The 23,591-nt window shown below is 44.5% G+C and overlaps 1 protein-coding gene across 1 annotated transcript in view; it reads right to left on the bottom strand.

The window, feature by feature from the left end:
- ALK (ALK receptor tyrosine kinase) overlaps positions 1 to 23,591 on the bottom strand; it is a 668,845-nt gene that overhangs the window by 79,597 nt on the left and 565,657 nt on the right. The window contains exons 9-11 of the mRNA XM_042933341.1: positions 17,002 to 17,171; positions 1,908 to 2,002; positions 1,608 to 1,736 (exon numbers count right to left, since the gene is read on the bottom strand). Coding sequence (XP_042789275.1) covers positions 1,608 to 1,736; positions 1,908 to 2,002; positions 17,002 to 17,171 — 394 coding nt within the window. The remainder of the gene's footprint in view (positions 1 to 1,607; positions 1,737 to 1,907; positions 2,003 to 17,001; positions 17,172 to 23,591) is intronic.

Below are 23,591 nucleotides of genomic sequence, written 5' to 3'. Positions count from 1 at the left end.
TGAATTTATGGTCAGGAGGCAGTGACTGACCGGGGCTGGGGAGTCCCTGGAGGTCAGTCCTTGGGGTGGGACAGTGAGGCGAGGCATCAAACAATGAACAGAAGGCCACCTCCCTCATGCTAGCCCGTTTCATGAATGACCATGAGACAGAGTCGGGAAATAGAGAGAGGTGGCAGGCTCCCTTTCATGTGGAAAAATGAAAAGGTGTTTTGAGGTTTTAGTTAAAGGTGAAGGGAGGAAAGGGGAGAGATGAAGGGAAAAGCCCAGGTCTGGCCCCTGGGTTAGATCAGGCAGGAATCGGGGACAGAGAGAGCTCCACCTGGGGTGGCTTTTCAGGGCAGAGGAAGGAAGGGATTTCTTCCTTCAAAGACAGAACAAGGCTGACATTTATGTAGTAAGTTGAGAGTCAGTGAAGTTAGTGTGAAGGTATAAACTTCTGCTTTATTTTTTTTTGTATTTTGCACTAAATGAGGATTTCACGTTATAAGCAGAAATTAAACATTTATCATTTATCTATTGTTATTTTAATAAAGCGACCTTCTATAGGAAAAAGAGTGTGGTGGACAGTGCCGAGCCCCTGCTTACCAAGGTTACTCGCACTACTCCCATACCCAGGCACGTGCACTACCCCTACCCTGGGGGAACCCCTTGACCTGCTGGTGTTGGGCCGGGGGCTTCACAGCTTCTCTGGGGCGAGGTTCATAGGTCTAATAACTGCCAAGGAACATCATGCCAGGTTTAGAGACTGATTCTAAGGAATTTCCTCCTCGTACAAAGAGTAGCTGAGAAGTCACACCATGGTTTAGGGCCAGAGGCTGAAGAGGCCTGGGTTCAAAGCAGTAAGAGTCTTCATGAGAAGTCTTTCAGCCCAGAAAATGCTGAATAAAACAGCTTTGGTGGGGTGGGGAAGCCACGCTTTGGGGAAATGTGTTGAACCTGAAGGTTTTGGGCCTTTACCCATGGTGGGCTAGCCTGTCTTTGTGCAACAAATAATGGCTTTGGGCCCAACCCTCTTTATGAGGAGAAGAAATCTGATGTAGGGTTTGCTTTGTTCAGTAAATGGGGAGAGGTTTCAAGGGACTGAGTGGAGGAAAGGATACCAGCTTGGTTCTCCTGTTTGGTTCCTGGGTATTCCCCAGTAGCTCCTTTGCACAACTTCCAGATGCTTCATTCGGCCAGGTGATAAGAGACCCAAAAAACATCCTTTTGGAGCCCATAGCCAGGATGTAGGTTCTGTTCCTTTTAAAGGTTGACCATCTTATTCTTTTTTTTTTTTTTAATTTTTTTTTCAACGTTTTTTATTTATTTTTGGGACAGAGAGAGACAGAGCATGAACGGGGGAGGGGCAGAGAGAGAGGGAGACACAGAATAGGAAACAGGTTCCAGGCTCCGAGCCATCAGCCCAGAGCCTGACGTGGGGCTTGAACTCACGGACCGCGAGATCGTGACCTGGCTGAAGTCGGACGCTTAACCGACTGCGCCACCCAGGCGCCCCGACCATCTTATTCTTTAGACACCACTCCCCACTACAATCACCACACGTATCTCTCTTCCGCCTTTTGCAACAAAAAATTTACTTTACTTACATTTGTAAGTTGAACCCTTACCTGTAGGGTCAAAGATGGGGGTCTCTCTTGGTGTATTTTCCCAGGGTTTCGGCTCCTTGTTTGGGTTTCTCTCAAACAGATTTCTTGATTTGGGTGCTGTATCCTGTGGCACCTTGTCCTCCCCACTGACTAGAATAGAGAAGACCCCATGGGCTGAGTTAAGTGAGGCTCTGTTTAAGAGGGACAGATGAGTATGCCCCGGGGAAGGTGGGAGAGGCAGGTGGGCTTAGGTTAAGGAGGGATAGTGAGGCCCGGGGCAGTCTGGGTCGGGGACAAGTGCAAGGGACAGGGTGAACTCACTGGTGAGGTAGCAGTCCAGGCTGATGGAGATATTGTCAAAAGCCACGGTGGCTCTGGATCCTTGCCCCCACCACGCAACAATCTGCAGCCAGAACCTGTGTGTGTGTCAAGAGGAGTGTGTGTAAGGAACAACCTGGGTTGGTCATTTCTCAGGATTCAGCATCTGGTGAATGTGTGCCAATACTTGGCTCATTACCATAGTTGTTATCAGCCTTACCTAACCGCAGAGCAGTTGTGAGACCGGAGCAGTCCTCAGCTCCCCCTACTTCTCCAGCACAGAGTACTTCTCTTTCTCAGGGATTGTTCCATATGTTAACCAGTTTAGAGTCTAGGACTTGGGTCCAGGACTCCCTGGAACTCTGAGGAGAACTCTTTCACTTTTTGGGTGTGGACGGTTGGACAGAAATGAGTGGGCTTGACATTCAGCAGGTACTCCTTGGTAGAGCTGAAGTCATTCTTTTTTTAAAAAAATTTTTTTAATGGTTTTTATTTATTTTTGAGACAGGGAGAGACAGAGCATGAACCGGGGAGGGGCAGAGAGGGAGACACAGAATCTGATACAGGCTCCAGGCTCTGAGCTGTCAGCACAGAGCCCGACGCGGGGCTCGAACTCACGGACCGTGAGATCGTGACCTGAGCCGAAGTCGGACGCTTAACCGAATGAGCCACCCAGGTGCCCCTGAAGTCATTCTTAAAATACTAAAATGCTTCTGTACCAACTGATAAAGAGCCATTGTCCCCCAAGTGTCCCATGCTTGTTGCCTCAGGCAGCCTGGTTCCTTCCCTGGTATTCTAATTTTTCACATTATCCAGGAACCAAAAGTTTAACCCAGTCCGGGTCTCAAGGATCTGGTGTCTCATCCAGCATCGGTCTCCACTGGGGTTGGTCTGTGTAGTGCCTGACCTGTTGTTAAATATTAAATAATTTGACTAAGACCTGGGGGTTTGTAACCAACACAGAGTGGGCTGTAAGAATTAACAGGGAACCCATCGAGGTTTCCTCACAGAGAAGGTAGCATTTAAGTTGGTTTTGAAAGAAGGCGAGGACTTGGAAATGTGGATGGGGATGGTGAGGGAGGGCATCTGCAGTGGAGGAAGTGGAGTGAGGGATGTGTCAGAGCAGGGCAGAGCCCCCATGGCTCACATGTGAGTGGTGTGGAAGGACACAAAGACAGTGAGAGGCACGTGTGTATCACACACCCACATCAGGCTTCTCCACAAGCCTTGGCAAGATCACAGTTGTCTCAGATTTCCCTGGGGGACATGGTCTGCAGATGAGCTTCCAGCTCAAGCCTGTGTAACATGGGACACAGCCAGGCCTGGGATTCTCAAGTGGCCAACAGGGGCCTTAGCACTGTCATCTTGTTCTGTTTACAGCAGTTGCCAGGGTTAGAGAGATGCTGCTTGCAGGCAGCAAGAGAACAGGTGCATAGAGCCATGTGGGGATGGTGACTGGAAGGATTCATGTTCCCAGGTGGAAGAGCAGTGGGTAAGGGCCCCACAGCCCACCTTTCTGATTCTCCTCTCTGGGTCACCATCTCCGAATCTGTCATCCACAGGCTGAGGAGGCAGGCCAAGTCCTGAGCACCATGGGGGTAGCTTCCAGGAGGCCGTGGGTGCCTGAGCAAGTAAATTACATGTGTGCACCCACTGAGTGTGGGGAGAGGGACAAAATCCCTGTTTTGCCCTAACTGGGCCCTTCCAGGGAGGCTGCACGCCCCCCTCCCCTGCTCTCCCACCCCTCTCTCTGCCGTCCTTCATCATTACTGAGAGATTAGGACTGCAAGCTTCTCAACCAGCCACTGGGCTTCTTAGCATGGAAGGCATGATGCACGCTGGAGCTGGAATGGTTTCTAAATAGAAGAGTCTCTAAAGTACACTGCAAGGCAACGGCAGTGGCAGCTGCTGTTTAAAAGAGTTTGATTGACACTGGGAATTGCACATATTTTGAGTGAGGAACACTCCTAACAATCAGGGAAGACTCAATCAGATGTCGGATCAGATGTAAACATGCAATGCTGCCTCTGTCCACTCGAAAGGCCACACTGCCAACCCTTGCTCCCCAAATGCTCCAGACTCCTGAGGCTGCAGGAAGGGACAGGGGGGACAAAGGTGGCTCATGCTGGGGTGTGGGGAGGGCAGGGGTGAAGCAGAGGAAGTTTGTGAATGGGGTCAGGGGAAGGTAGGTGTTGGGGCAGAGAGGGGGCAGCAAAACCAATCTGGGAGTTTCTTTTCTGTAGGAGGCACTAGCCAAGAGGCCAGATGGCCATCGGGACCACCCAGATCCAGGATTTTCTGTTTGGATGGTACCTGGTTGTGTGTCTTTAGCTGAACTTCATGTGAAGAAGAGATTGCTCCTGGCTCTGCTCCCCACTCCCTGCTGAAGATGGGTGAGGCCTTCTCAAGGCTCTCAGTCTTTCTGGTGCAACCAGTCTTTCCTGTTTTGGTCTCCTGTACAGATACCAAGTCACTCTCCAGGGTCAGCTGTGGCCTCAGGTCTTGAGTTCTAGCATATACCAGATGGACTGCTTTGGGAATGAGGGAAAGTTCTAGCATGTACCAGGTGGACTGCTCTGAGACTGACAGGAAGTTCTAGCATGTACCAATTGGACTGCTCTAGAATTGGGGGAAAGTTCTAGCATGTACCAGGTGGACTACTCTGGGTCTAAGGGAAGGCAAGGTCCATGCCACATTACTACCAGGATTATGGGGCCAAGTGGTTCTAACAAACATATAGGTATTCCACTGCCCTTATCCCAAAGCCTTAGCTCTGTATGGAGAAAGAAAGCTGAGCCCCCATGGCTGGTAGAGCTTAGCCCTCCCTCTTCATGGGCAGCCCAGTCAAGGAGAAGGGAAGAGCCAGCTCTTTGGGGATCCTCAAACTCCCTCACTGATCTGTGCTGTTTAAAAACATGGCAGCTGAGGTCTTTATAGCCTTAGCATGGATTTCTCTCCCTGCCACTCAATAGTTCACACCTGCTCAGTTCTTTCAATTTCTCCAAAGATGACATTTTTGATTGCATGGGTTATTGTTGTTTTTTTCTTTTTTTTTCTCAGCTGGTGGGGTTTGGAGCTTGTTGATACAACAGACTTGGCTAGAGATCTTGGTTGGAGCCTGTCTTTGCCTAGAGAACACACCCCTTGACTCTGTCATGCTCAGCTTTACAGAGAGGCCTGTTGAAAATTGGCCTCAGGGGATCCTGGGAGGCGGCCACTGGGGCAGTGGGCCAGGTTTAGAGGGGACGGCCTTGAAATTCGGTATCTCCCAGACTCACTGGGCAGATCTTTGCATAGAAAATGCTAAAGCTGCTCGTGCACAGCTCAGAAAACATGCAGTCTCGTTCAGACAACAGACTGCTAATGGACAGTGAATATAGTGCCTTATTTGCCACTCTGCCAGCCTTAGGGATTGACAAACCTAATTAAGTTCACTTAATGATTTTAAGTAGCTGACAAAAAGGTGTGTGTCTGAATGTGGACTGAGGGAATAGCAATGCTTTAGGGAGAGAGCAAGAAAGAATGGCTGGCTTGGGTAAAAAGCATTTATTTAGCGGATGGGCACCGCGTCTCAGATTCCTCTGGACCATTTAGTGGGCTCAGAAGAGGGGGAGCGTTCTGCATCCCCTTTTGCAGCTGGGACTTGTCTGGGCTCTGGCTGCTTAGGAGAGAGAGGGCAGATACTGCTGAGGAAAAATGCTTTCTCCGATTTCTCACTGCGCACTTGATTTGCTCGGCAAAAGTCTTCTAAAATGGACTGTCACAAAGCTTGGGTCGCGGTATGCATTTCTATTAGAATAATGTATGTGATGAAAAAGCCCTGCCGCATCCATCCTATTATCTGCATAATTGACTTCAGTTACCAGTTGAAAAGGAGGGGCCGATGACCAGCTTTGGGATCCTGGGACCAGCCTGTCTGGGATCAACATGGCTAGGGCTGGACACGTGTGCCCTGCCTGACTCTAGAAGCCTTTGGCTCTCACACGGTAAAGTGGGCCTGGACATTAAAGGCCAGACTCAGTAGTTGGGAGCACCCTCTCTTCCTGCTCAGCCCCGACTCTCAGAAGTAATTTACCATCTTCTGATTTGGTTTCTCTCTGGGCATAATGACACCAAGAGCAGTGAGGAAAAGTCCATACAGAGTGATTCCAAGGTTGCCAAGGGCCATAGAGATCTTTCGCAATGAACTGGCTTCTGTGAGGGAGCCCTTTGCGGTAGAATAGGGGAGAAAATGAGTTTTCAGCCAGACTGAGCAAGCACGGAGAATCACTCACACTCTTCAACAATCTCAGCCCCAGGCTTCCAGGCACTGGCTGTCTGTGACTAATGGTTCTGGTTCCCACATTTGCCCTGGCCCGCCACCAATCCGAAAGGTCGCCTGCCACATGGGTGTTCCACCAGACTTCAGGGCGGGGAGAAGCCCTTCTCTGGCAAGTTCCCATATTGCTTTTTCATTTTCTCATTCTGGGTCATGTATATTAAGCTCTTCCTGGGCCGTAGGAGCAACTGGGCGCCTGGAGGGCTGTCCAGAGCTAGAAGGAATCTGCAGTCATTCTTTTCAAGAGACTGAGAAGTCCATTCCACCTTCCAGAGACATTTCTAACACTGACCTCTTCCTCTTCCCTTTGCTGCTGTGGCAGCTTACGGTTTGAGAGCTGAGGTAGTGCCAGAGATGGAGGTGCCCTCCATGGTGGGAAGACAGAGAAAAAGGGTGGTTGCTGGTTTCCTTCTATCCTGACAGAAATATCTTTATGAGCCTGAATTAACAGCTTTCTCTGCTTGGTGAGGGCTGAGTTTCAAAAGGTAGAGTGGAGTGAATTCTGGGCTACATAGTTGGTAGGACTCTGGGCAACTGAAATTTGTTAGGCACCATCTTTTTTTAATTTTATTTATATTTTTAAAAGTTTATTTACTTATTTTGAGAGAGAGAGAGAGAGAGAGAGAGAGAGAGAGAGAGAGAGAGAGAATATCAATCCTAAGCAGGCTCTGAGCTGTCAGTGCAGAGCCCGATATGAGGCTCGATCCCACAAACCATGAGATCATGACCTGAGCCGACATCGAGTCACATTTAACCAACTAAACCACCCAGGCACCCTGGCACCATCTTGGTTTTTTAAAAAAATACCTATGTAATGTGGGTATTTTCACAGTGGAAGCTTTTCTTTAACATGGGAGATTCTGATTCATTGTTCCTGTTTTATATATATTTTTAGAAATCTGTGCTTCCTCAGGTAGTGTTATAAATTCCATATCTCCCCCTCTGGCTTTGAGCAAAGATTATTTGAGCACCTACTATGAGTTCAGGCATGCTGTCTGCAGCTGGGAATATAGAGATGCACAAGAAAGACATCAACCTTGACCTTGAGGAATTCATATGACTTGTGATTCATATTATTCAGTGACTAGGGTATTTCTAAACACCTTTTTAGTTCTGCCCCTATAGAGCTAGAATGTACAACCTGGGGAAACACTGAATCTGGGTAGTGAGAGAGAAGTTAAGAAAGACTTTGAAGAACTGAATGCCTAGGATAATGGTAGGGCTTTGGACAGAAGAATCACACAGGAGGGAGCATATTGAAGGTGTGGGCAGGATGCCAGTCAGGCAGCTAGAAACCCAGGTATGGGACTCAGGTGAGATAAAGATGATGTGTCACCTGCACAGAAGTGAGAGCGGAAGTGGTGAACGCCAGTGAGGTCCTAGAGAAAAGCATGTATAGAACTGGATTCTGCTTTGTTTCAAATATCAGCAGCCCAGTTATCCCCTAACTTCCAAACTTTGTGCTTGAGGAGAGAAGGGCCAAGAACATAGGTTTACATTTTCAGAGGCACTAAGAGTTATGAAAAATATGTGCATCTGTTGACTTGTAAATTGAGCTGTGGCTATTACCAAGAAAATCTTGAGCTGATCCAAACATCCTGCTATTCTAAAGGGGTTCACTTATTGCCATTTTGAGCGACTACTTCTTAAAACCAGGCTCACAGGCAGGATCCGTCTCACTGTTTTGCACTCTTGATTGTAGAAACTTAGCAATCAAAAGCAACAACTTGTCCCAAACGTCACAGTAAATCAGTGTTAGAAATAGGATTTAAAGCTCAGAATTGCTAATCTACTCTTTGCTCCAGTGATCTGGGATATTTCCTGAGAAAGAAACAGGACCAGATCCTTTCAGAGTTATGAATGTTTGATTTATATATATCTACGCCTGGCTGCACATTGCATTGCTGAGCCACCAGCCACATTTCTTCCACTATTCTCAGAGGGCCAGCCCAAGGCTGTCCTGGGCCAATGGTGCCATGTGGAAGGTGGCAGCCTCTTCTCCCCCAGCCCATCTTCCCCCTTTCTAAGTCCCACTTCCAGGCTCAAAGCATTTCACATTTGGTCCCTCACAGAGCCTTCAATAGTCTCCTTGTTCTGGTTTCCCATCTCTGTGCTCAATGGCTATTACCCACAGTGCAGAGTCCAAAATATGTGGCCTAATATCCTTGCTCACCTTCTCCCAAGGAGATTGCTCAGGATTCTCTGATATGACCTAGTTGGCTACTCTTGAACCCACATAAAACATTCTTGCCTATAAGCCTCCACTCACCCTGATGGCCTTCTTTGGAATGCTCTTATTCCTTTCCCACTTCAGGAAGATCTAAATTTTCCACAGGGTCCACCACCTTATAATAATTCGTGTTCTCCATTTCATCCTCCCTGACATGGAGGTCACCATGCCATCTGAACACAGACCATGCTGTCAGCCTCTGCACAATACTTCATGTGTTGCTGTTTCCCTCTCATTGCATATGCGCAGTGTCTCCCCCAATCCCCTAGCATGCAGGCCTTGTGACTGGCAAGAGGCTGGGTCATATACCCCTTTCCATCCTCTGTGCTTGATGGGGGCTTAAAATATGTTTGCTGATGATGTGACAATGACATTTCCCTAGTCACTCAATTCCCTGTCTTGCCCACAAGACATCTGAATCTGACATTTTGTGTCAATGACTTCCAAGTGTGGTCAAATATCAAAATTGCTTTAAGAAAGGAGAAATTCAGTAAAAGAAATTCTGGGGTGATTTCTGCCAAAAAGTAAGGTTTTGCTACATCATAAAATTTTGGGAATGAAACATTCATGCTTTAGAATAGATCCTGGAATTGATTTCAGCCTTGAATTATGAAGGTTCTAGGAGAAGACTAATCAATGGTCAGAATAGCTAAATAAGGAATTGGTATTCTCAAGTGACACTCTGATAGATGCCCAGAGATAAAGGCTGTATTCCTTGGCTTATTCCATGATACATCATTTTCCCCCCATCAAATTCATTTTCCCTTCTTCTGGGCACAGAGCTAGACTACATTTCTCGGCATCCCTTGCAGTTAAGTATGATCTTGTGACTGAGTTCTAGCCAATGGAAAATGAGATGAAGTAATGACTCATAAAAATCTTCCTATATGAGAACCCCTCCCATGCCCCTTCTCCGTTGGCTGTCTTAATGCAAAGGATTCCAAAACTGGAGAAAAGGATTGAGCCACAGGGAGAAGGAGGCTGGGCCCCTGAAGGACAAGATGGAAAGTCACTATTCAACTAGCACACTAATTTTGGATTTCACATGAGCAAGAAATAAATTTCTTTTGTACATCCTTGAGGATTGGAAGTTTAATGTTACTTTGAGTAGTGTTACCCAACTAACATATCGTGTAGCACAAACCTATTTGCTTAGGTGTTCTCCATGTATCTGACATGGTTGGGTTGATGACTAACTCACTTCTTTGAGTAGGATTATGGGTAAAGTTAGCCCTTATCTGGCTGCAGGACTCAGAAGTACCCTTCCCTCACAACTACAATCATCACCTAGTTCACACTTTATACCACTCGAGGACTAGGGACATGCCTGAGTAAGGCAAAGTGGATTCAAGGAGTGTGGTCTAGTGCTCTGGGATGCTAGTTTCCTCATCTCTCTGGGGAAGGTAAGGAGAGCAAAGTCAAGTTTTCCATGAAGAGCTCTGAGCTTGCTGGGTTTACTCAGTGCTATGCACCCTGCTTCACCTAAATTTACCCTGGAGCCTACCATTTTCTCCTAGTGCAGAAACTGACTCAGGCTGATGTGAATAAGCATGCTGAGATCCCCAGCCCCTGTAGCTTCAGGAAGGGACACTTGCACTGTCACAGCTGGTTAGGGGCAGAAAACAGCTTTTTTTTTTCTTTACCCACTATGAAAAGGGCCCTAAAGTGCTGGGTTTTTTGCCTGTGTACATGGACTCAGGGCAGTCAGACTCACTCAGGACAGGTAGGCACCTCCTGAGAAAGCAGACCCTTGAGATCTTCCCCTTCCCTCTGCCCTCACCTCTGACTTTGAAGCCTATGGAGCCACTCCCGAGTGAGTGCCTGATGTGCATCTGTTGGTAGTGAGTGAATGAACAAATGCAGGCTACCCAAGGTGACAGTCATTGCTCTTCTGTTGGCATGGACATATCTGGCAGAGGGAGAACCCCAAACTGGCTACCAGAGAGGAGCCTGTTTGGAAGTGAGGAGCTCCAACAGCTGTGGCTTATTGAGCCTCATGCTGTTCTCTCTGTCTGTACTTCCCTCTTCTCTGGCTCTTACTGTCCTGTGATACAAAGGTCTGTTTTCCTACCAGGCTCCCCCTATAGATGATATTCCTAGAGGGCTGAAATACATTACTTGTCCAGGTAAGTTTGTCACTTGGCACCAAGTAGGGCAGTAAGTGTTGGCTGGATAAATACATAATATCTGGATGATTTTGGCGGTTAGTACCATTTTACACTGGAGCATCCACAGGTGTTCTCTGGTGGACTGAAAGGAGATAGAAGGAGCTCTAAGAAAGAGCCTCTATGTTTAACTACCTGTAGGACCTTGATTTAACCCCTCTGTGCCTCTGTATTCTCACCTGAAAATGGGGATGACATCTCCCCCAGCCACCCAGAAGTGTGGGACAGAGTGGGCGCCTCGAGTTGTGAGGGGGTAGAGCACTCTGGGAGGCAGGTACAAGGCTGCTATGGGCAAGGGACATGGGGCAGAGTGTAGGGTGGTCCAGGAGCTGTTGTGACCATGAAATGTAGCCTGTCCAGCAGAGGAGTAGCAGACACTGGTGTGTGGGGTTTGCAGGGGTGACATCTTCTTCTTTCATAGGCATCTCTCCTTTCTGGGGAAGGACTGGTGGAGGCAAAGCAGCTATAAATGGAAACTTTCACAGAAGGGAAGGCAGGCATAAGGTGAAAAACCCAGGCAGGGCCTGACCTTTCACTGGCTTCTCCTGGGGACCATGTAGGCATTACATGACCTCGACTTTCTGTGTCAGTCCTTATGGAAGTGAACTGTATTCTCTACCAGAGTGTGGTTTGTTAAATGTATAACTAAATGTATTTTATTTTTATGCTTTTGTTAGACATGGTACATTACTACATTTGCAAATGAAAAATACCTATTAGGACTTATGCTCTAGCTCTGAAGTGGAAATAGTCAAAGGTATGCTAGAGTGGTGACTTGAAAAACCACATGGGGAAGGGGCCATTGTGTTCCAGAAGAAAAAGAAGAGAATCTCCCTGTGCTGGTGATGCTGCCTGGGCTGGAGATGAGAGAAGGCAGGCAGGTAAGGGCTGGGTGGGAAATGGTCTTTAGCAGGAGCTGGGCTGCAGAATCAAGATGATGGGTTTCAGTGATAGATGGTGAAAAGGGAAGACAATAAACTAAATCAGAATGAATAAGGGGTGTGGCCTAAAAAATCCCAAACCAAAATGTTTTGTTAATAACAATGGCTATCACTTATCAAGTTTTCTATTACATGCCAAGCACTGTGTCTTCATTTCCTCAGGCATGTACATAGAAGTAGACCAGCCTAAGGGCTAAGAGAAAATTATTTAACCTCTTTAGACCTCATATTCCTCTTATAAAAAGGGGGATTAATTTTGGTATCTATCCCAAGGGATGTTTTAAGGATGGAATGAGATAATGCATGTTAACTACTTGTTACAGTGACTGGCATTAACAAATGCTGGCTCTGGTCATTATCATTTCTAACTCTTCTCATGGCTCTATGAGGAAGCTTTGGTTCAATTTACAGATTGGTTCAGATTAAAAAAAATCTGAATTAAACACAACTTTTTAGGAGTGTGTTTAGACCTGCAAACTGAGGTTCATTGGAAATTTCTGGATTTCCTCTCCCTGGAAGTTAATTGCCTCTCTACTCAGGTAATAAATGATGAAAATGCCCCTCTAATGTCTTTCTCATCACCGAAAGATGCTACACAAAGGGGCAGTATTGTTACTGATAGCACCCTATGTAAAGTGGAGATTCTGTGGATGAGAAACAAGAATGGGATATGAGAAAAATCTTGGCTCTGTGGAATTTGGCCTAAGTACATAAAGACATAACTCTCAGTTTAACTGATTCCATTTGAAAGATGCATTTGTCAAACACACTACTTGTCTTTTAGGACAAAGGATACAAAAGGAACAGAAATCTAAATATCTCCAGAGGGAACATTTTTTCTTGTTAGACTATGTATATAGGATATGGCTAAAAGCCTTTATAATGATAATGCTGGGGAATAGAGCCTCCACATGAACATTAGGTTATGTACTTTCTATCTGGCTGTATGATGGTAGTGATTTGTGGGACAAGCTTTGATCCACGGTGTTTTGAAATCTATCTTGTAATGAGTCAAACTTAGCACCTGCTTCTGCTCTGTGAGTGTGTCAGAGCTTAAGATGGTGTGGGAACATTGTGCTTAATTTACTAGGATATATTATTATAAAGAGGAAAACTAGGTGTATGTCCTTATAAAAGACTGACAGATTGAGGGAAGAGAACTTGCCTTTCTTCCATTTGAGTAAAGATAGAATTAATTCCAACAGAAAGAATGGCAATTGAATGGGGGAGAGAATAAAGAAAACTAGTTATATGAGGTGGCTGTAAAGTAATGAGATAACTTTTAAGCACACATTGAGCCAATATTTGAATTGGTGCTGCCCTTCAAAATTACCTTGAAAGAACATATCTGTATTCCAGGGATGTTGCCACTGCTCAAAACATCATGGGCACTACTCATGGAGATTTTTCTCGTTACTCTTTATAATATGGATTTATGGTTAATATCACTTCATAATGATGACAGACTATGGCGTTATTCCTATTCCTTTGCCTGTTTGTAAATGGACAGAAGAAATACCATTCCATGGATCAGTGTCTCCCCATCATCAGCCTTTATATACTGATGGCATATTCTCTGAGCTTTCACAGAAAGACTACTATGTGGTGGCAGCAATGTGAATATAGCTCTTTGCTCTCAAGTGCTCAGCTCTAGATCTCTCTACTCAAAAGGATTAGGGCACACAATTAGGATCAAAGTCTTTCTTATAAATTGATTCTGACAGAACAGTGACCAGAGATAAAGAAAGTCCAGGTACCAGCCAAGTCTCTAAAGAAAATTCCTTGCCATAAGAGTAATAAATGCTGGTTGATTGATGGGACACAGGTGTTGCTTTGGTATACAGAACACTTTGCAGCAGTATTTATTGTAATGTGATTTTATCTGTTTTGTTAGATTGAACACAGGAAGAATGTTAGATGGATTCCAGTAAGTGAAATTCTCAGTTAATTCAGCTGGAATTTGGAAATGTATGCAATTTCTCTCAACACATCATTCTGTAAACACATATTTGTTGGACATATGATGTGTTTCTTAGGAATGGTTCTAGATGTTCAAGGAATAGTGATATATAAGACAGATCTGAGCTCTACTTTGTTAATGTGTATATTCAGGTATTAAAAAAAATAGATAGTAAAGAGTGACAAATTATAGAGATATTTCAGGAGCCATGAGAATATATTGTAGGTGTACTATAGTCTAGAGGTCTTTAAAAAGTGAAGGAAGAGTGGCAGTTAGAAAAAAGGAAGGTAGAGGAAGAACATGTCATGTGAAGAGAATGGAAGGTACAAAAACCTGTAAGAATCTAGCAAAGTATAACTGAACTGAAAGAAGTATCTAAAAGATAGGAGCTCTTTAGAGCTAACCTGTAAACCCTAATAAAGCTGCTCCAAAAAACTCTATAATGCATGCAATGTAATGTAATGTTGGAGAACCTAGGATTGGAGGAGATTTGGGCCAACATTGGGAATAAAGTTCCTGCTCCTTCAAGGTCCTTGATTGAGGAGCTGTCCACGATGTGAGTGCTGAATAGCTGAAGTCAGAACTTGCCTAAGAAAGCAGGTGGTACAGGAGCTAATGACTACCTAAAGGTGGGGGGAGAGGAGAGTTCTTCTTTGTCTTTTATCCATTTTCCTTCTCTTTCCCTTAAATATTTCCTTCCTCTACTTCTCCCTCCTCCCATTTTCATTTTCTGGCAATCTGGCAGCTATAGTTCACTCTCTGTAGGAGGAAAAGGAAGAATATGTTTCTTGCTCCTTCCCCTTAGAAGGAGTCTACACAACACTGATGACAGCAAATCCAGAAAAACACTCACCTCTATCATCTTTGGGTTGCATGACTAGTTATTATTGCTAAATGGTCCATCCCAGCCTCTTCTGAGGCATCAGGTGGGGAGATTATTATTATTGTTATTGTTATACTGTAGTTATTAGTAGTAGTTACCACTGACTGAGCACTTACTGTGGGCCAGGAAGCTTACCAAGAACTTTACTCTCTAAGCCTCAGAGTAAACTTTATTATCTCTGTTTTATACAACATACTTGACTTGGAAGATCAGTGGTTGTGACTTGTGCTACTTTCTTCCCAATAAGTTACCTGAGGCTACATAACTGAGGGATGAGGGTGTTGGATGTGGGAAATAAAATTCATTGATACTTACTATATATAGATGCTTTTGACAGTCATTTTATTTAGTCTCATAACAACGCTGTGAAGTTGTACTGTGATGATACTTTACAGATGTGGCCACCAAGGCCCAGAGAGGTTCAGTGATTGGTTGGGGTCACACAACTAGTGAGTGTCGGAGACAGTTTTAAACTTGGGACTATCGGATCCTAAAGCCTATGGTCTTTTATCCACAGTGCTTTTTTAGTTTTATGGGCCAGTCATCTCTACTGGTAAGCGATTTTAGCAACTGAAAACTGCCATGCCTCCTTCTCCTGCAGTTCCATTTACCTCTGGGTCTTGATGCCTTCTATATCATCTTTAGCTCTGGGTGGGGGGAGTAGCTTCCTACATCAGAGCATGTCAGTGGTGTGCAGGCTCCTGGTGAATGGAGTCACTTGTGTGTTCTGTAATTGCACACTCATTAGGTCACGAGGCATCAACAAACCAAGCTGGCCTTTGTCTGAATCCCCACTGGACAGTTTGGTCTCAGTACCAATATTGGAAATGTCAGTCTGGTAAACAGCCTTTAACAGGGAGGAGGGAGGCTGAGAACAAAGTCTCTTTCAAACAAAACTCTCACGGATGGGAGTGAACAGAGTCAACATCTTACTTGCTTTAAATCCCCTGGAGTGGTTATGAAAGAGAGAGGAGTTGCTGGATTGAAGAGAAAAAAACCCCTTTGATTCATCTGAATTAATTTAGCATCTCCCAGGAGGAAGGGCTCTGCCATCACCTTCCTGTTCTCCATCCCCTGCATACAACTCTCACAATCCCGGAGGACAAAAGACCAGTCTGTGGTAGGGAGTGCCCACACTGCCCCTTCCTCCACTTTAATTAAATCCATTTGTCCTAGGGGTAGCACTGTGCCTCAGGATGTCCAAGGGCTTTGATCTTTAACCCACACACATCTGAAGGAGTGGGAAACTAGTGCTCAGAGTGAGGACAATCACTTCTTCCTATGACAGCACAACTGAAGTTATGAGCTCTTGGAAAGAGCAGACTCTGTGAAGTTTGAGTGAAGAATTTGAGACCCAACTTTATCCTTACAAAGCTGCATGCCAACTGGCATCACCCTCACCTTGCCTTAAGCTCTTTGTCCTCATTTTTTAGAGGCGAATTCATCAGGGTGGTAATTTGGATGGGTTTTAAGAGTCTAATGCAGAGGAGCTAGGGTTGCTGGGTTTGATATTTAGCCTGTTAAAGTTGGCTTTCCCCCTCCAGATCCACTTATCTGCCCCCCTTCTAGAAATAACTCCCACCCTCTGCCCTCTGCCTATTTTGTTCTGGGACAGATTAGCACACCAGCCATCAAGGGTTCAGTATGATTCATCAAGGAGTCATGTGAGCTGCTGTGCTAGGCTGGGCACTGCTTGCTCCAGGCTGGCTGCAGGTGGCAGACTGGTGCCATCCCGGGGAGACAAGTGGCAGTTGATCTCAGTGGTTACTTCTCCATTGCAGAGCCTTGCAAAGTCAATGATCTTCTAGTCCAACCCTCTCAGCTTAAAGATGAGGAAACTGAGACTCAGAGAGGTTCAAGGTCACAAAGCCACTAGTGATCGAATTTAAATAGGAGTCAGGGCCTCTGGTAGAATCACTCCTCTGTTTAGTGAAGAATTTACCTTCTCCTTCATCTACTTGCTTCAGGGACCTGACTCCACAAAGTCCTGGACTTGGACTGACCTGAGCACCAGTCCTCACTCTGATGCCAACTTGCTGGTGCCGGTAACTCTTTGGTTCTTGATGAGAATCTTGTGAAAGGGCAGGATGGGGAACATGATGAGGTCTGTACTACCTATGTCACAGATTTTGTTGTTAATAAGGGATAAATAAAATGTCAAATGGGAAAGTAAGGCAAAGTGCATTAATTAGGAGAAAATATACATATAAAGCCTGATTATTATTTGGCAGTAATATGAGTTGTTCAACTCATGAGTATGAGTTTTATTTCTACTAAAGATACTGGAGGCAGTGAATCAGGCCAGGCTAGTGATACAAGAGATAAGTGCTAATTAGCCTAGAAATCCTACAGAGAAACTCAGTGCTCCCTACAAGTCTGCAGAAAGTGGTGTGTGTGTGTGTGTGTGTGTGTGTGTGTGTGTGTGTGTGTATGTGTGTATGTATGTGTGTGTGTGTGTTCATATTTGTGTGTATGCACATGTATGTGTTCATCTGGATGCATGTCTTGGGTAGTGGGGATGGGGGGAGGGAAGACATGACTCTGTTCTGCATCTTGGCTGATAGAAGAAAAGAGAGTGACAGAAATGGGTGGAGGCTCACCTGTCAGCCACATCGAGAAGAGGCAGCACTGTCCACTGCCACAGGCTCAAGCCTTCATTAGTGGCAACATGCCAGACCATTCTACTTTGTTCCTTCCCAGTTTTGTTCTCCACCAGGACCAAGGAGACGTTTCCCTGCAAGACTCCACGGATGAGCCAGGACATTCGGAGCTGCAAGGGAGAGCAGAGCCAGAAGAACAGGTGTTAATATTAAAAGGAATCCTTAGGTCCCCTTCCTAGAACTCTCACCTGAAGCCTCAAGCATGTTGCTGGAGACTCAGCCAAGGTATGCCCAGTGAAGAAAGCTGGTGACTGTCTGATCTTATTCATTGTCTCTCCAAATGGCTTTCATTAAGATTCAAGGAGCTGGGCAGGGGCAATTAGGGACAAAATTTTGGAATTTTGTTCAGGTTGATCCTAAGTTTCACAAGATTCTGCATCTGAGGTGATATTAAGAATCAATGGGATATGAAGTGAACTTCTTAAAGGGGTTCTGAAGATTCTCGTCTGTGGCCCCGATTCACTTTGTGACCTTGGAGAAGTGATTTTATGACTCAATTTCTTCAATGCCTTAGGTATCATAGATTTTTCTTCCTCATTGAGACTCTAATACTCTTATCTGAAAGATACCATGCCATGTGTTAGCTAACCAGAGACTCTGTGACTTGATACTTATGGCCACTGGTAGGCAAAGGCAGGACAAAAGTCTACTCATCGAGATACTTTACGATGGTTATCTTTCAGAATTAGGATGTCCACTTTGACAAAAGGAAGCTACAATCATATATTTTCATTGTGTCTTTAGTAAAGGTTCCTATGGCATTGTTCCCTAGATATATGAAAAGGGACTATAGTGAATATTTCTGAAAGAGTTTAAGTGCAGTCATGCCCAGAATCAGTACATGCTATAAACAAGGTCTCTGATATTTTCGTTTGATAGAAACAATCTGTAAACAACATTTAAAACTTAGGACAACTATAGCATATAATTGCCCCAAATATTCCTGTTTAGATCCCGTAATTAAAAAAATGGCTGTTGTGGAATGAAAGGTAAAATATGTCCTGTGGCAACTGTAGTTTTCATCTGCTATGTGCCCCTTTTCTTTGATTCTCATTGTTTGAAGACATTCTCTTCTATAAATCGCCATTCCTTTGTCTCCCAGTCCCCAAGCTCATGGTTTGCGTGCAATTTGATCAAAGAGGTCATATACCATGAACTTCCCACTTTGTTGCACATGGCCTCTTAACTAACAAGGCCACACCTGGCACTGGGGTGCCCAGGTGCTGTTCTACTTCTGAGAGCCTGAGTCAGGCAAGCCTGGTCTATAACCATAACCTCTTCACTTATACCTTTCCCATTTCCCAAATCTGGTGTAGCAAATACTTGTCTCCAATGAGTACTCCCAGGATAATTTAACAAATCTGTCAATTGTTTTTTTCTGATTTCACGTGGCTTCCTTGTGCAATCTAGATGCCACGACTAGAAATTTTAATCCTACTAACTAAGCCCTCTCAGTCTTTAGCCCATGCCCCGCTTGGAATATTGCTTGCTATATCCTTTCTCTCCTTTTGCTCCTTGGCCACAGAATATTTGATGATTTGGACTGCTGTGAAATCAGACTGTTGAACCTCAGTGCTCTGGATGGTTCTTGGTACTTACTCATCCACTGATTTCCACAGTTGACTTCTGAACACACATAGCACAATGGGTGTTTCAAACGCTTCCTCAAACACTAATGCTGTTACCTTTTGGTACACAACTCCTGATCCATTATTTTGATTCTTACTTTACTGATAAAGATTTACTCTATTAGGTGCAATCTACTTCAGCCTCTCTGCCTCCTTCCCTCCTTTCCCTTCTATCCTCTCTTCCTCTTCCTCCTCCTCCTCCTCCTCCCTCTCCTCCTTCTACTTCTACTTCTCAGCATAGGTGTTTATTTATCTACCTTCTCTCTTCTTTTCCTGTCTTAGAGGAAGCTGTAACTTTCATTTTCTTCTATGTTAATCTCCCATATCCTCCCCCCCCCCCCCCCCCCGCCCAGTCCTTGCTCTCTCAATAACTGCTTCTAGCACCTTAAGACTCTTTGTACCTTTTGGATTTTCTGTCTACAGAAAAGATCAGCATTCACCCATCCCAGAAAAATATCCCTGATCCAGCTAGTTCCTCTGATGTGCAACCTATTTCTTTACCCCCATTCAGATGTTAACATCTTGGATAACTGGCATGTAACTGCTTTTATTTCCTTGTTGCCCATGCTTTCTTTAAATTCTCTCAACCTAGCTTTTATCTTCATTACTTTAACAAAGTAGCACTCACAATGTCCTTTATAGCTTGCTCTTTCAGCTCTTTCTATGGCCTCCTAAAGTGCCTCTCCCTCTCTACTTTCTCCCTTCTAACTTCTTTTGTATGTCTTTATCACATCTTCCTGTTTACCACTACCATCTGTGACTGATTTTTCAGTGGTTTCTCCTTATCAACTAATATCAAGGCATTCATGTTTCTTTATAATCTAAGAAAATCAGCTTTTTAGGCATTCAATGAATATTTATTGAGTACTTATGCTGATTCACATGTATCCTCCACCCTAGAATGGTCTAAAAGCTTGAGTTAGAGAGATCTGGATTCAAAAAATGTTGTTGTCACTTTGGTTCTTTTGAAGTGCAGTTCTGTATTCCATTAAGATGGAATAGGTTTAGGATTACAGTGACAATTTAATGAGATAACAAATAGTGTAGTAAATGTTAAAAAGGAATTTTGGCTGAAGCACTGAGGCAATAGATACTACACTTCAAAGGGAAGTCTGAGAACACAATGATGTAGGACTTTCAAGAGGGGTGGATGAAAACAGGTTACACAATTCTTAATCTCTCATACATACTTGGATTTTTAAAAAAGTTGGTGGTTGAATACCGGAGAGAGTTTTTTAGAATGTGCTTTTTGTATATCATGAGTTCCACGTCACTTTACCCTTCTGCAAATAAGTTTATCTCTTCATCCCAAGTCAAGAGAGAGCAGTTTTAATGATGCCACCTTGAGCATTTACAGTTTGGGGAGCTCAGTAGAACGCTGTCTAACTCCTACCTGGAAAATCTAAAGTATGAACCAGGGGTTGGGTAGCTGCTCTGATGGCAGGACAAAGGCAAGGTGGAACCATTGGATGGCTTGCACTCTCAGACTTTGGTGGTGCACACATGCATGAGCATTACACATAGACTAGAGTGAGCTGTGTAAAAAGCGGCCCACGTGGACCATTTTAGATCTTGTCCAAGAGGGCTTCTTGAAGAGGTAAATAGAACTCAGAAGAAAGAAGCTGCAGGCATTTTGAGATGCCCAAGGGCAGAGAAAAGAGTAAGTGATATCCTGGAATGGAGATACATATGCCCCAGTCAAGGTGAAAGACTCCTAGCAATAGTGGAGGGGGTGAGGAGAAATGTAGATCTCCAAAGAAACCAAAAAGGGCCCCCTGTGAAAACTAGTAAGCCTTAAATATTTGTCCTATCCAGAGAATACCAACGCCAGATCACCACAACAGTTCTGGTCAAGTAAGAGCTTTTTGCTTTCTTTGCCTCTTTTCCTTTCCCTGCATTAAAGGGTCACAAGTTAGCCAGATGACTGAAGAGGAAAGCTGAGTGAAGGGGAGAGAACCGTGACCACCATTTCCCTAATTTCAGGCTTTTCATCTATAGTAGGGTCAAGTGTGGCAGGGGGAGGGGAGGGAAATAAACCCTAACTTTAAAGCAAGATTAAAGTTCTGATTAGATGGGCATTCTGATTTCTAAATAAGCCTGTTTTGTGTTTTGAAGTGATTAAAAATGGTCTGTATTACCTTAGAGCAACAGGTAAGTAGATTTCATCCAGTAGTCCACACATGGGGGCCCAGTGAATGTTAGTTCCTAGACTCCGCCACATCAGTCTACATGTCAGCTTTGCACCTGACATGGATTTTTCTGCTTCTATGGTTTTGATCTTTCCATTTCCTCTACGTGTTCTTTCCTTCTCACCATTTAAAAAAATTAAATATTTAATTTTCACGGACCTTTTCTTATCATCTGTCTCACAAATGACCTCCCCCTCCTCTGAAATCTTACAATTGAGGCTATTGGGACCATTATGGGACACAGCTCTGGTGGCTTTTCTTCCCTCTGTGGGCAAGTCCCTTCAAGGCAGGGACATCTTATCTTCTATTCATAGTAGTGGTTCAGTGAGGGCACATGGTAGGAGCTGATCAATATCAGGATAAATAAAGATGTATACATTTCCAGGAAGACCCTTCTGTCTTCACCAGGTCCCCTCTCAGGGACAGAAACCAACTTCCCACCTATGAAGCTCCTTAGCACTTTCTTGCACTTTAGGGATTGGGTACCAGGAAAGGGAAGAGGATCCACCCATTTTGCAGCTAACCAGCTGTAGTTGAAGTGGCCCAATTCCCAGTGTTCTTCAGAAGCTTTCAGTCTGAAGTAGAGTCTGCTAGTGGGCTGAGCATGTTGGTGAGATGTAGCCCTGTCATATTGACACTGGGGACATTGGCTAGCTTACTGCTGAGCTTTCTCCATCTTCCTGCACTATATTTTAGGCCAATAGGCCTGGGAACTGAGAACAGTACTGGCTGCCAAGGCATGGCATCACTAGCTCCTGAGGAGATCTACCAGGATCCTTCTTGGTACCAGTTCTTGAGGTGATTATCCCTTCATTCAACCTATATTTACTGCACACCTACTCTGTGCTACATTATTATATATACCTTCCCTGCCCTCATGAAGCTTATCAGCTTGCCAGGAAGTCAGAATTTAAATGAATAGCTGCAATTTTGCTGGGTGTAGCAAAAGGGAAGTAATCAGAGCCACTTGACAGCAAAGACTTAAAACATGAGACAATCAAGTCAAGACACTTGACATAAGACAGTCAGGACTTGGGTCAAGATGGCCACTTGATCCAACGTTCAGAACTAGAGACAAATAGTAGAACTAAAAATTTGACTTTCCTTTCATCTTACAATACCATCACCTATGTTTATAGCAGAAAATATATATCTACAGCTACAACTCAAGCCAAGACACGCACTGTTTCAGTTTCCATAAAGTTTAGTTTTAGAAACAGGTGCAAAAGGCTTGGAATGAGATTGCAAACTGGCAGCCAGTGAATGGCTAGCAAAGTATGTTTTTCTGCCATTTATTTTTTTCACCCACCGAGTGTTTAGTAAGGTGGTGTATCCAGGTGATGTATTCTTCCTCAGATATAAGCAGTCTAGAACCTTTGGTCTTTCACTTGGCCTACTTTTCACGTGTAGTTATCACTAGTGGTTCCAGATTCTGCCTCTAAAATGTCAGTCAATGCTTTGCTACTCAGAGGGTGGTTTTCAGGTTGGTATCATTGGTGTTACCTGGGAACTTAGATGCAGAATCTCTTGCCTGATCCCAGACTTACTGCATCAGAATCAGCAGAGAAGCAACCTCTGGAGCCTTGTTCCTGTGCTCCTATGACTCATCCCACTTCCTTTCCAGAATGCACTGAAAGCAATTGCCCTTTGCATCAACATTCATTCCTGGGTGGCCTATCAAACTCTCCTTGTTTCATTACCTGTTGACGATGGGATAACTTGGGGTTTGTGCTCCAATATTGAAGTGAATGAATTATGTGACTTTAAGCCAACCACTTACCTCTCTGAGCCTCTATTTTCTTTCTTAAGCCAAATTTGTGATAATAACCATCCCTTCCCTGCCCACCTTAAAAGGTGGTCATAAAGACTGAAGTAAAGAATGTGAAATAGAGCCCACATGTTGTGAATGAAATGGTTGAGCCAGTGGTTTTCAACCTGGGCTGCAAATTGGAATCACCTGGGGAGTTTTCACACCTACTCATGTCTGAGTTCCACTCCAGAGACTCTGATTTAATTGGTCTTGGGTAGGTCCTGGGCATCAGAAGTTTTTGAAATCTCCCCAGGTGATTCTAAAGTACATCCTAGGCTGAGACCACTGGAGAGATGGGGCTACTTAGTGCAGGAGGTAGCCTGGTCTTCTTGGTCAGGGGTCCATTTTCATCTCAGACTTTGAGTAAGAGGCAATTCTTAATAACTAAAAAATAGCCTAAAATGTGCCCACAATCACCAAGGTGTACAAGAAGTGCTTTTCCTGCAAGGGGGAGGACACAGACTCAGCAGAGGCCTTCACGTGCCTGCCACATCATCCTTTGGCCAGGACTGAGGACATTCCTGAGAGTGAGAGATTCATGGGCTGAGGGGAAGCAGTGATGACCTAAGAATACAAATGGGACCAGAACTATCCTCTTGGTCCTACTTACCAATTTCTTAGTTAGACATGGAGGACCGATGTCAATTCTTTCTGAATATCCCTTATTCATTATTTGTATCTAAATAGAGCATTTCTATCTAAATAGAGTAACTATTTGTGGTTCCCAGGGCAGACTGCAGGTTCAAGGCCCTCTCAAAGACTTCCATTTTCCTCCTAACTACAGTCCCAGATAAAAGAAGCCCTTTGATACCATTATATGTAGATATCCATGCCAGGTAGACCTGGCTTGCTATTGGGAGTTAAAGTTCAGGTGCTCAGAGTGGGCAAAAAACTCTTTTGGTA

This window comes from Panthera leo, chromosome A3 (genome assembly GCF_018350215.1).
Source record: "Panthera leo isolate Ple1 chromosome A3, P.leo_Ple1_pat1.1, whole genome shotgun sequence".
Taxonomy (NCBI): domain Eukaryota; kingdom Metazoa; phylum Chordata; class Mammalia; order Carnivora; family Felidae; genus Panthera; species Panthera leo.
The sequence above is the reverse complement of the archived record's forward strand: the minus strand, read 5'-3'. Positions and strand labels throughout refer to the sequence as shown.